Raw genomic sequence first — 13,733 nt, 5'->3', positions numbered from 1 at the left:
CCGACTTCACAAGCCGACTTCACTCATATATTCACATGGCCTTAATTTACTATCTCACCGACTGATAATCTCTAAATCCATATCTCAGGAACCCTTGATAGCTCCTTCACATCCTTGGCCAAGTCCAAAGACATTTTATAAAAACCGTCTTGTAGCTATGTCACAACAGCTCAAAATTTTTCCTCAATTGCCATCTTCTGTCCTTAATTCTGAATTTATTTCCTCTTATCTCATTCATTCTGAATTTGCTTCCTCTCATCTAACAACTGAGTCAGTTTCTATCCTGTTTTGACACCTGTATTTGTCTTTCTGCCTTGTTTAACTGGTTATTTTGCTTTCAACTTCAGAGTTATCCATGAATACTAGCTCTTAGATCTTGCTGTATCGTAACTATGAGCCTTATGTCTTGTACCTAGCCAGGACATGTGTCCTGACACATTATTTATACGGAAAGGGAGATCAGAAACTAGCTCATTATCTCTTTCCTGAGTTTCAAAACTATATATACAACAGCTGCTTTTATTACTACCTGCATGTCTTTCTGGTATCTCCAATTTACTGTCAGAAGCCTTCTGTGGAATTCTTTCTCCATGAAAGGGTCTCACTGTCTATGCAGGGACCCACCTGGGAAATATAAAATTATTTTTAACTCTTCCCTCTTTCATTCCTTATCCATGTCCTGCCAATTCTAGCTCCGTTCTTTGAAATCCATCATCTTAATTTAATATTTATTGTCTCTTATGAATCACTGACTCCTGGTCTCTCTGCTTCTCATCTTGCTAGTTCTGATTTATTCTCCATTTCAACACCAGAGAACTTTCTTTGACTCAAAACTGACTGTGTCACCTCCAGTGGAATACTGCTACGACACTATGTTGTGAATAAGATGTCAATACAGTACCCTTCTCTTGCTTTCCTTTCCAGTCTTCTGATACTAACCAGCCTCTATTTCCAAAGAATGTGCCAACTTAAAAGCCCAATTCTAGAAAAGGCACAGGAGATGCCATATAATGGTTGTCTTAAATTACTGAACTTCTGTGGTTGGCCAAATTGAGGGCTTGGCTGACCTGATCTTACTTGCTACCAAAAAATTCTCTCTAGATGAGATATAGAAAAAAGTCAGTATAGGACACTACAGACTTCCCTTTCCCCAACATAGCACCAAACAGGGCAGTTGTGTCTGTACTTGAATGTTAGGGTCAAACTCTGGTAGTGAAACAACTATCAAGAACTAGAAAAAGTTTTTGTTTGGTTGGTTGGTTGGTTTATTTGTTTGTTTATTTGTTTGGTAGTAGGGATTGAACCCAGAGCCTTGTACATGCTACATTCCCGTCCCAAGAACTGGAGAAAGATTCTTGAGAATTCTAATACAGACTCAAGAAATGTGTTCATAACATCAACTCTGGGGTGGGAATAAAAAAGTCTCAGGGCCAATGTTTACTCAAGGTGACCAGAAGCAGCCTAACTGAAATGGAAAATGAAAGTCAATGTCTAAAGGAGCCAAGGTCACCACCAGGAAAATGGTTAGTGAATTTTAGTTTCAAACATTGAGGAGAAACATAAGCAGCAAGGTCAGTGACCATGAGAGTCAGAGACAGGAAGGTATGCTGATAGTCAAAGCAAAATTAAGTCTGTGAAGAAGCATATACTGCAGCTTCTTTGTTATATGACCTTGCCTTTGTCTTGCAATATTCCTTTCTAGCCCTTTTTTTTAAAAAAAAAAATTACAAAACAAAGTTTACTCTGCAATACTTTATCATAATGAATTGTATCTCTTTGATAAAAATAAACTTTATAAACATTTTAATAATCAGAGATTAGATACAAAAACTAACCATTTGTAAGTTGTTTTTCATATGAGCAAAGACTGGCAACTGAGAAGTAGTTCCCTTGTGACTGGTCATCTACTGTTTTTAGCCCTCTTTTGTCCTGTGGGGCTAAAACAGTGCAACCACCGTTGATGCCACTGTACCTGGCACTTTGTTCCCTACTCACCTCCCCAAATCAGGCAGAAGACAACAAAAAATAAGACTCACCCAACATCACTTAAGAATAGGGAATGCTATCTCGCTGATAAGTGGATGATGACACATAATGGGGGGTGGGAGGGGTTAGTGTTAGGGTTAGAGTTAGGGTTAGGGTGGGGGGCAAGAATGGAGGAAGGAAGGACTGTATAGAGGGAAAAGAGGGGTGGGAGGGGTGGGGGGAAGGGAAAAATAACATAATGAATCAAACAACATTACCCTATGTAAATGTATGATTATACAAATGGGTACACCTTTCCTCCATGTACCGACAGAGAAACAACATGTATCCCATTTGTTTACAAAAAAAAAAAAAAAAAAAAAAAAAAGATTCCTACAGGGGAAAAAAAAAAAAAAAAAGAATAGGGAATGCTGGGGCTGGGGTTGTAGCTCAGTGGTAGAGTGCTTGCCTAGCATGTGTGAAGCACTGGGTCCAATTCTTAGCACTGCATATAAATAAATAAATAAAAGTCCATCAACAACAACAAAAAAAATTTTTTAAGGAATAGGGAGTGTTTACCTCCTCATAGTCTTAGGTTTGATTAGCAGAAAAGATTTGAAAGTTGAAGGAATAGTTTAAAGACAGCTGTAAGTCATTCAGAATATCCAAGGTAAAAGTGAAGCAAGAAGGGTCTGCCATGATTGGATCGAAAAAGAAGATCCAACAATATGCTGTCTCCAAGAGACTTACCTCCTAAGCAAAGACACCCACAAACTGAAGGTAATAGGATGGGGAAAAAAGCATATCATTCATATGAATCTCACAAACAAGCAGGGGTATCTATCCTCATATCAGATAAAGTGAACTTCAACACAATAATACTGGGTGACTTTAATACACCTCTCTCATCACTATGTAGATTCTCCAAACAAAAACTAAATAAAGAAACTATAGAAGTAAAAAATAAAATTAATAATTTAGACTTAACAGACACGTATAGAATATTTCATCTATCAATGATTGAGTACACTTTCTTCTCAGCACACAGATCCTTTTCTAAAATAGACCATATCTTAGGCCACAAATCAACTCAGCAAGTCCAAAAAATAGTGATATTGCCTTGCATTCTATCAGATCATAATGGAATGAAATTAGAAATCAATAATAAAATAAAAAATAAAAGCTACTGTATTACCTGGAGAATAAATAATGCAGTATTGGATGACCAATGGATAGTAGAAGAAATCAGGGATGAAATAAAAATATACTTAGAGGTAAATTAGAATAGCAACACAACTTATCAAAATCTCTGGGACACTATGAAGGCAGTTCTAAGAGGAAAGTTCATTGCACTGAGTGCATTCTTTAAAAGAATAGAAAGTCACCAAATAAATAACCTAACATTTCATCTCAGTGCCCTAGGAAAAGAAAAACAAATCAACAAGAAAAGCAGAAGACAGGAAATAAGTAAAATCAGAACCAAAAATCAGTGAAATTCACACACACACACACACACACACACACACACATGCACACACACATACACACACACACAATTTTAAAAAATCAACAAAACAAAAACTTAGTTCTTTGAAAAAATAAATAAAATTGATAAACCATTAACCAAACTAATGAAGAAAAAGAAAGAGAAATGCAAATCACTACTATTCATGAGGAAAAAGGAAAATATCACCATGGACACTACTGAAATACAGTCAATTAATCAGAAACTACTTTGAAAATCTATACTCCAATAAAATAGAAAATCATGAAGACATCAACAATTTTCAGAGACATGTGACCTTACCCAAATTGAATCAAGAGGACATAGAAAATTTAAACAGATCAATTTCAAGCAATGAAGATGCCATCAAAAGCATACCAACAAAGAAAAGCCCAGGACCAGATGAATTCTCAACCAAATTCTACCAGACCTTCAAAGAGGAACTTACACCAATACTACTTAAATTATTCCATGAAATAGAAAAGGAGGGAACTCTTCCAAACTCATGCTACGATGTTAGTATTACACTATTACCAAAGACAAGGACACATCAAGTAAAGAAACTTTAAACCAATATCCCTTATGAACACAGATGCAAAAAATCTCAATAAAATACTGTAAATCATACAAAAACATATTGAAAAGATAGTGCACCATGATTAAGTGGGGTTCATTCCAGGGATGCAGTGATGATTCAATATACAGAAATCAATAAACATAATTCATCACATCAATTGACTTAAAGACAAGAATCATATGATTATCTCAATAGATGTAGAAAAAGTATTTGACAGAATTCAGCATCTGTTCATGCTGAAAACATTAGAAAAACTAGGGATGGTAGGAACATACCTCAACATTGTAAAAGCTATATGTGCTAAACCCACAGCAAACATCATTCTAAATGGAGAAAAATTGAAAGCATTCCCTCTAAAAACTGGAATAAGACAGGGATGCCCTCTTTCACCATTTCTATTCAACATCATCCTTGAAGCTCTAGCCAGAGAAATTAGACAAAAGAGAGAAATTAAAGGGATACAAATATGAAAAGAAAAGTTAAAACTATCCCTATTTGCTAATGACATGATTCTATATTTAGCAGACCCAAAAAACTTAACTAGAAAGATTCTTGAACTCATAAACTAATTTAGCAAAGTAGCAGGATATAAAGTTAACACCCATAAATCAATTATGTTCCTATACACCAATGGTGAATCAGCTGAAAGAGAAATTAGGAAAACTACTCCATTCACAATAGCCTCAACAAAAATAAAATACTTGGGAATCAATCTAACAAAAGAGTTGAAGGCCCTCTACAATGAAAACTACAGAACAATAAAGAAAGAAATTGAAGAAGACCTGAGAAGATGGAAAGATCTCCCATGTTCTTGGATAGGCAGAATTAATATTGTCAAAATGGCCATACTACCAAAAGCAATACACAGATTCAATGCAGTCCCCATCAAAATACTAATGACATTCTTCACAAAATTAGAAAAAAATAGACCTAAAATTAATTTGGAAGAACAAAAGACCCAGAATATCCAAAGCAATCTTAAGCCAAAACAGCAATGCTAGAGGCATCACAATACCTGACTTTAAATTATACTATAGAGCTACAATGACAAAAACTGGTATAAAAACAGACACATAGACCAGTTGTATAGAATAGAAGACACAGAGATAAACCCACATAAATACAGTTACCTCATCTTAGATAAAGGCACCATAAACATACATTGGAGAAAAGATAGCCTATTCAACAAATGGTGCTAGGAAAACTGGAAATCCATATGTAGCAGAAGGAATTTAACCCCTATCTGTCACCTTCCACAAAACTCAAAGTGGATCAAAGACCTAGGCATTAGATCAGAGACCCTGTGCCTACTATAAGAAATGTAGGCCCAACTCTCCATTATGTCGGCTCAGGGACCAACTTCCTCAACAAGATTCTTAAAGCACAAAGAGTAAAATCAACAATCAATAAACATGATTTTATTGAACTAAAAAGCTTCTTCACAACAAAGGAAACCATCAAAAATGTGAAGAGAGAGCCTACAGAATGGGAAAAAATCTTTTCTACCTGTACCTCAAATAGAGCATTAATCTCTAGGATATACATTGAACTCAACACCAAAAAAAAAAAAAAACAAATAATCCAATCAATAAATGGGCAAAGAAACTGAATAGGCACTTCACAGAAGAAGAAATACAAATGATCAACAAATATGTGAAAAAAAGCAATTAGAGAAATGCAAATTGAAATTCCATTACTAAGGGCTGGGGAGATAGCTCAGTTGGTAAAGTGCTTGCCTTACAAGCACAGGGCTCTGGGTTTGATTCCCCAGCACCGCAAAAAAAAAAAAAAAAAAAAAAAAAAAAAAAAAAAAAACTCCATTACTACATTGAGATTCCAGCTCACTCCAGTCAGAATGGCAATTATCAAGAATACATTGGTGAGGATGTGGGGGAAAATGTTCACTCATACATTCCTGGTGGGACTGCAAATTGGTACAACCACTCTGGAAAGCAGTATGAAGATTCCTTAGAAAACTTGGAATGGAACCACCATTTGACCCAGCTGTCATGCTCCTCGGTCTATACCCAAAGGACTTAAAATAAACATAGTACAGTGATGCAGCCACATCAATGTTTATAGTAGCTCAATTCACAATAACCAAGCTATGAAACTAACCTCAATGCCCTTCAACAGATGGATAAAGAAAATGTGGTGTATATATACACAATGGAATAATACTCAGCCATGAAGAAGAATGAAATTTTGGCATTTGCTGGCAAATGCATGGAGCTAGAGACTATCATGCTAAGTGAAATAAGCCAGTCTCAGAGAAAACAAAGTCTGAATATTCTCTTTGATATGTAGATACTAACCCACAACAAGGGAGGGTCAGGAGGGGAGGAATAGAAGTTCATTGGAGGACTGGGATTGTGGTTTAGTGGTAGAGCAGCTGCCTAGCACACGTGAGGCACTGGGTTCGATCCTCAGCACCACATAAAAATAAATAAAAGTTGTTGTGTCCCTCTACAAGTAAAAAAAAATTTTTTTAAAGAAGTTCATTGGAATAGACAAAGGAGAATGAAGGGAAGGGAGGGGGAATGGAAATAGGAAAGAATGAATTGGACATAACTTTCCTTTGCTCATGAATATACGACCAGTGTAACTAGATCTACATTATATACAACCACAAGAATGAGATCCTAGTTGGAATGGGTTGTACTCCATGTATGTATAATATGTCAAATATACTCTATTGTCATGTATCTAAAAACAACAAATTAAAAAAAAGAAGGGTCTGCCAGGTAGTGCTCAGCTTGTCTTCTGTAGGGAAGGACCTCTGTGGCCCACGCAACTGGATGCTCCAGGTGAGAGCTGTAAGTACCTAAGAAACCAGCCCACTGTTTATCTTGCTTTTCCCTTCTCATCTTCTTAAGAGTTCTCATCACATTCCAGAAACTGCACCCAAGTTGACCTATAAAACATCACGCTGTTGACAACTTTGTTCTGGCTTATATGTTCCAGAAAGAAGAAGGTGACTTCTACAACAAGCTGACCAGTCCTAAATGTTTATTTCATGACCAGACTTTGATGGAAGCAGTAAAAAAAGGAGATCACTGGGTGCATATGTTTTTCCTCTCCCTCTCATTATGTCATACCGTGATGTCACAAGAGAAGGTAGAAGGTAAGGGAGGCCTGAGGCTTCTTGGACTGAGAATGTGTCATAGCGTAGGTGGGTTGAAGGTGAGGTGGTTTGATATGATGTGTAATGGCTTAATCTAAGAAAGAACCTTCAAAGGGGGAGCACTGTCCTGCAGTGGAATAGACAGTCAAGACAAGTAATGAACTGGGAGATGTTCAAGTAGGAAACCACCCCTTGGTTTTTAGGAACTTTCGTTTGTTTCTTTGGTACCAGGGCTTAAACCCAGGGGTGCTTAACCACTCAGTCACATCCCTAGCCCTTTTTTAAATTTTTTTTTTTTTTTTTTTTTTTTTTGAGACAGGGTCTTGCTAAATTGCTGAGCCTGGTCTTGAACTTGTTATCCTCCTACCTCAGCCTCCCAAGCTGCTGGGATTACAGGCATGTATCACCATGCTTAGCTGGATACCTCTTGGTTTAAAGAAAGATTCAGTCCTTGAATAGGGTTCACACTTCATGCCATTTAGGGAAATTATGATCTTAAGGCCCTGTGATATTGTCACATAGTCCCCAAGAATAGTCACACTATCTCTGACAAGACTTTCTAAATAATGAGTTGAGTTGTCCTCTTAGGTTTTTTTTTTTTTTTTTTTTCTGTTTTTTGGCTGTTGTTGTTGAGATAGAGTCTTACTATATTGTTGCCCAGACTGGCCTTGAACTTGTGGTCATTCTGCCTTAGCCTAACCAGTAGCTGGGATTATAGGTGTGTACTACCACACCTAGTTTATCTTAGTTTCTTCAGTAACCAAATGTAGCAAAGTCATCCATTAATTTATCCAAACCTTTTCAAAAACCATGAATGAGAAATGAGTGATTATAATTTAAGATATTTTTTCTTAACAACAACAAAAAACGTAGCTGGGTGCGGTGGTGCACACCTGTAATCCCAGTAACTTGGGAGGCTGAGGCAGGAGGATCCCAAGTTTGAGGCCAGCCTCAGCAACTAAGTGAAACCCTCAGCAACTTAGCAAGACCCTGTCTCAAAATAGGGGCAGGGAAGTGGCTCGTTGTTAAAGTACCCCTGGGTTCAATCTCCAATACGAGAGAGAGAGAGAGAGAGAGAGAGAGAGAGAGAGAGAGAATGTACACAACAAAATGAAGTGTCCTTTAAAGTCAATACTTTTAATATTACCAACAATAATACCCTATATTTATATGTCACTTTACAGTTCTATAAATAGCTTTCATTTATATTCTATAATCTTCACAATAACTCTCTGAAGTAGGTAGAACAGAAAAAAAATCCCAATTTTACTGAGAAGGAAAACTAAGTTAAAAGAAATTGTGAGCTGGGGTTTTGGCTCAGTGGCAGGATGCTTGCTAAGCAATGTGAGGCACTGGGTTTGATCCTTCACACCACATAAAAATAAATCAAGGCATGCTGTCCATCTACAACTATAAAAAATTTTTTTAAAGAAATTGCTTAAAAAAGAGAGAGATTAAGTTACTTGCCTAAAATCCTATAGTCCAGAGGGATAGAGATAAACCAGGTGCAATGGCAAACACCTGTAATCCCAGTGACTAAGGCAGAAGGATCACAAGTTCAAAACCAGCCTCAGCAAATTAGCGATGCCTTAAGCAACTTAGTGAGACCTTGTCTCAGAATAAAAATTAAAGAGCTGGGGATGTAACTCGGTGGCAGGACATCTCTAGGTTCAGTCCCCACTACCAAAAACAAAACAATAATAACAACAAAACCCTGGAAGGTAGACATCAGAATCCAAATCTCATATCTCCTGGTCCTGTGAGTTCCCTCCCCACCATGTTTCTTTGTGTCTGCTGTTGCAACAAGATGCTGTTATTTGAAGCATATTTGGCCTTAGCTGTTCAGTAGATATTTATGTCTTACCTAAAATTATCCCCTTACCTTCCTTGTTCACAAGTATAAGACTCTGATGATGCCTGTCTTAAAAATCAAAGTGACATTCAAAAGAGAAATTGTCCAAAAGATATCTCAAATTGTGATAATAGTCTAACAAAGGAGTTCTTAGAAATATCCTGATTAATATCAGATTGAAAGCTAATTCAACAGAGTGAGTCATTTAACTTCTCAGGGTGAGTTAAAGGTGGTAACATATATATAATTTTTAAATTGCTTACTAAATCATCAGTCTTTTACATAGCAGTGTTTATCCACGTGTGGCCAGTCTTAGGCAGCAATTTATGCCACATGCATGAGAATCAACTAAGAGATTTATTAAAATTTCAACTTCTTAGACCCTTCTCCCAAATTTTGTGATTGTGGATTCAGTATGTTTGGGGGGGGGCCCAGGAACCTCATTTTTAGTAAGCTTTCTGAACCCTTTTTTACCCATAAAGTTGGAAAGTAATGCCTGTGTTTTGTTTGTAAGCATTGCAAATATCATTTACCTGTGTAATATTAACTCAGTTGGAAATACTGGAAAGGAAAAGAGACTGACATGTTTTATGCAACCTACCTTTTTAGCGCCAAACTTACGAAGAAGTTTTGGAAAGATGTACCCTCCTGGGCTCCATCTTTATTTAAGCCACTTGGAAGGCAATGTCACTTCTGGGTGGACTTCAACAGCTCATCTCTGTGGGCTCTAGTTGCCCTCTTCTCTCCTGTCAGGTGAGCTGGTGTACCAGGCTCAGTCCCCAGATGAAGGTGCCCTGGTCACTGCTGCCAGAAACCTTGGCTTTGTGTTCCGTTCCCGCACGTCTGAGACTATCACAGTGGTGGAAATGGGAAAAACCAGAGTCTATCAATTGCTGGCTATTTTGGACTTCAGCAGTGTACGCAAGAGGATGTCTGTTATTGGTGGGTGTCCCTTCTAGTCAGCTGTCTCCCTTTCTTTGTCCTTTATTCATATTCACAATTGACTTTCTCTTTTATCTACACACAAATGTCTTCTCCCACTCATGTGTCTTCTCACAGGTACTGTGCCTCAAATAGAAACACATAGCCGTTCCCCTTCTCTCTCGTATCTCCTTTGAATTTTATCTTATACATATATGGGAGTTTGCTACCATGTACTAATAAGTTCTTCTCTAGTGTTTCTAAGTAGTGGCTTGTCAGCACCCTCAAAGTCAAATAAGAAAGAGAATAAATCATAAAGCCTGAACATGGTGTAACAAATGGAAGCAAATAATACAGTCAGCCCTCTTAGGTTTCACATCAGATTCAACCAACCATAGATTTTAAATATTTGAAAAAAAAAAGGTTGCATCAGGCCTGGGGTCTATTTCATTGGTACATAGTGTGCTTAGCATGCACAAGGTCTGGAATCTATCCCTAACACCAAAAAGAAAAAAAAAAAAAAGTTTTGTCTGTACTGAAAATGTGCAGACTTTTTTCTTGTCACTATTCCCTAAACAATTTAGTATTATAACTATTTACATAGTTCTTACATTGCATTATGTATCATAAGTGATTTAGAGATGATTTAAAGTACATAGGTGCTGGGCACGATGGCACACACCTGTAATCCCAGTGGCTTGGGAGGCTGAAGCAGGAGGATCTCGAGTTCAAAGCCAGACTCAGCAAAAGTGAAGTGCTAAGCAACTCAGTGAGACCCTATGTCTAAGTAAAATACAAAATAGGGCTTGGGATGTGGCTCAGTGGTTGAATGCCCCTGTGTTCAATCCCTGGTACACAGCCCCCCAAAAAGACAATAAAGTATATAGGAGTATATTTGTAGGTTATATGTAAACATTATGCCATTCTATATAAGGGAATCAAGCATCTGTGAATTTTGGTCTCCACAAGGGTGGGGGTATCCAATCCCCTGATACTGAGAGATGATTGTGTAGGGAAAATTTATACTGTCTTGTTTCCTCAATTAGTTTGGCCTCAGACTGAAGAGAAAGAAGGTCATTTTGCATCCTTTGTCCTTATTAAATTGGGCTTTGGTCTGGGACTTGGAATTGAGAGGCCAAATGCCATTCTGCATCAGAGTCTTCCACAGGTGACATTGAACCCATGGAAGAACTCCTTCCATAAGTGCCTCTGTCACTCTCACCAGCCCTTTCCACATCATTTATACTATGTGACCACTCACTGAGTTCTTAGCCTCCAAAGGCAGCACAAACAAATGTCATGGGGAATAGCCTCCTGTCAATCTTCAATGGCCCAGATAAGTTCTTATAACAATAGGCTTAAATGGTTATTTTGCTTAATTTGTTTATCTTTAGTGAGAACTCCTGAAAATCGGGTAATGTTGTTCTGCAAAGGAGCAGACACCATCATCTCTGAGCTACTTCATCGTTCCTGTGTAGCCCTTAATAACGTGACCATGGAACATTTGGATGTAAGTGTTTAGACTGCAGGAGAGGGATGGTGCCTCTGGATACATGTCCACATGTGTCCATAGGGACAAATGTGTCCCCATGTCAGTGTATTTCTGTTATTACCAGCAGCCAAGGAACCTGCCTAGATTCCAGCTGGTAGATTCAGCTACCCACCTGCTTAAGTAGACAAACAATGGAAAAATTAATTTTATGCAGTTTGATCAAACTGAGGAGCAGCAGCTAGATTGCCTGTCTGCAGGTCCCACATAAGTGGTTACAATCTATAAGAAAAAGGCCAGGTGATATGTAGATGTAGCTATGCTGTGCTGGACAGAGAACATGACAGTCTCAGTTTCCTTGGCATTGCTAAGCCAATAGTTGTAATTCTCTCAGCATAAGGAAGCTCAGGAACTCTATTTCACTCTGTGGGTGTACACTGGTATCTGTGTCTCTTTAGTTGGTAGAAGACTAAAACCGTCTCATAATGTGGAATTCTCACTGACTATATTGCCAACTTCTATGTCAAAGAATTGAGTTGGGACAGCACCCCATAGGCATGACAAGAATTTTATCTGTGGGAACATTTGAAATAATCAGAAGAGTTATGTGATCCCTGAGTATTCCTACCTCAGGAGGTCCCATAGTCAGACCTGGTGTTTGCTTCAGAAGAGGGCCTGCTGATATGGGAGGCCTTATCCTCCAGCCATGATGAGAGCAGGAGCAGGAAGTTCCAGGCCCAAGTTTCTGAGAGAACTATTTGATACCTCCCTCTGTCGTCTACAGGGTTAAAATCCCCAAGGGCACCTCCCTTATCCCTATCTTATTCTTCTCCCTTTAGTATTTAGGATATATCAAAAAGAGACTGACTCCAGCCTGATGGCACATGAAAAGAAAACCATATCTATACCCTCTGGGGTCTCTACCCCTAAGCATGGATATACAAAAGATTAGGGAAATAAGGAGAAAACAAAGGGCAAGATGGAGAGTGGGTCAGGTAAAAAGTAAATATATATATATTTATATATATATATATATATATATATATATATATATATATATATATATATAAAATAGATTGAAGAAAATTCTGTTTGTTTTGACTATTTCAAGATGACTCTACATTAATATATATAACCAGAAGTCAAAGAACAAATAGGCAATAAGCATATGAAAAGATGTTCAACATCTTTAGTCATTAGGAAAATGCAAATAAAAAACATGAAATATCACTTTACACCCACTACAATGACTCAAATAAAATAGATAACCAGACAATAATAAATGTTGGCAAGGGTTTAGAGAAATTATAAACCTCACACATCACTGATGGAAAAGTAAAATGGCATAGCCATTTTGGAAAACAGTCTGGTATTTCCTCAAAAAGTTAAGCATAGACTTATATAACCCAGAAATTCCATGCCTATGTGTATTTCCAAGAGAAATGAAAATATACCTCTACACAAAAAATTGTACAAGTGTTCATAACAGCATTATTCATAAAGACCAAAAAGTTGAAACAACACAAATGTCCATCAACAAACAAATGATAAATGTGGTATATCTATACAATGCAATATTATTTGGCAATAAAAAGAATGAAGTACTGATATATGCTACAACATAAATAAAACTTGAAAACATTGTGATAAATGAAAAAACCAAAAGACCACATATTCTATGATCCATTAATAAGAAATGTCCAGACTAGGAAAAAAAAATTAGTGAACTAGGCATGGTGGTGCACGTCTGTAATTCCAGCAACTCAGGAGTCTGAGACAGGATTGCAACTTTGAAACCAGCCTTAGCAACTTAGTGAGACCCTTCCTTGAAATAAAATAAAAAGGGCTGGAGTATAGCCCAGTGGTAGAGGGCCTCTGGGTTCAATCCCCTGTATCAAAAAGAAGAAGAAGAAGAAGAATGTAGTAGTTGCCAGCAGTTGTGAGGAAAAGGAGTGGGGAATGACAGCTAATGGACATGTGTTTCTTTTAGGGGTGATAAAAATGTTCTGGAATGAGATAGTGATAATGGCTGCGCAAATTTTGTGAATATACTTTTTAAAAGGTTACAGAAATGGAGAGGCACAGTGATGAACACCTGTAATCCACATTACTCGGGAGGCTGAGGGAGGAGGATCACAAGTTCAAGGCCAGCCTCAGCAACCAGCAAGGCCCTAAGCAACTTAGTGAGACCGTGTCTCAAAAAAACAAAAAAGGCTGAAGATGTGGCTCCATGGTAAAATGCCCCTGGGTTCAATCCCAGTACCAAATAATAATAATAATAATAATAGCTACTGATACGTA

At 37.6% G+C, this 13,733-nt stretch overlaps 1 protein-coding gene across 3 annotated transcripts in view; it reads left to right on the top strand.

Annotated features, from left to right (window-relative positions):
- LOC124965001 (phospholipid-transporting ATPase FetA-like) overlaps positions 1-13,733 on the top strand; it is a 142,044-nt gene that overhangs the window by 109,558 nt on the left and 18,753 nt on the right. For all 3 annotated transcript variants that reach the window (XM_047525813.1, XM_047525812.1, XM_047525814.1), the window contains 3 exons: positions 7,011-7,170; positions 9,776-9,964; positions 11,338-11,453. In XM_047525813.1, the coding sequence (XP_047381769.1) occupies positions 7,011-7,170; positions 9,776-9,964; positions 11,338-11,453 (465 nt within the window). The remainder of the gene's footprint in view (positions 1-7,010; positions 7,171-9,775; positions 9,965-11,337; positions 11,454-13,733) is intronic.

The sequence above is a fragment of the Sciurus carolinensis genome, chromosome 14 (genome assembly GCF_902686445.1).
Source record: "Sciurus carolinensis chromosome 14, mSciCar1.2, whole genome shotgun sequence".
Taxonomy (NCBI): Eukaryota; Metazoa; Chordata; class Mammalia; order Rodentia; family Sciuridae; genus Sciurus; species Sciurus carolinensis.
This window is presented reverse-complemented; position numbering and strand designations above follow the sequence as displayed.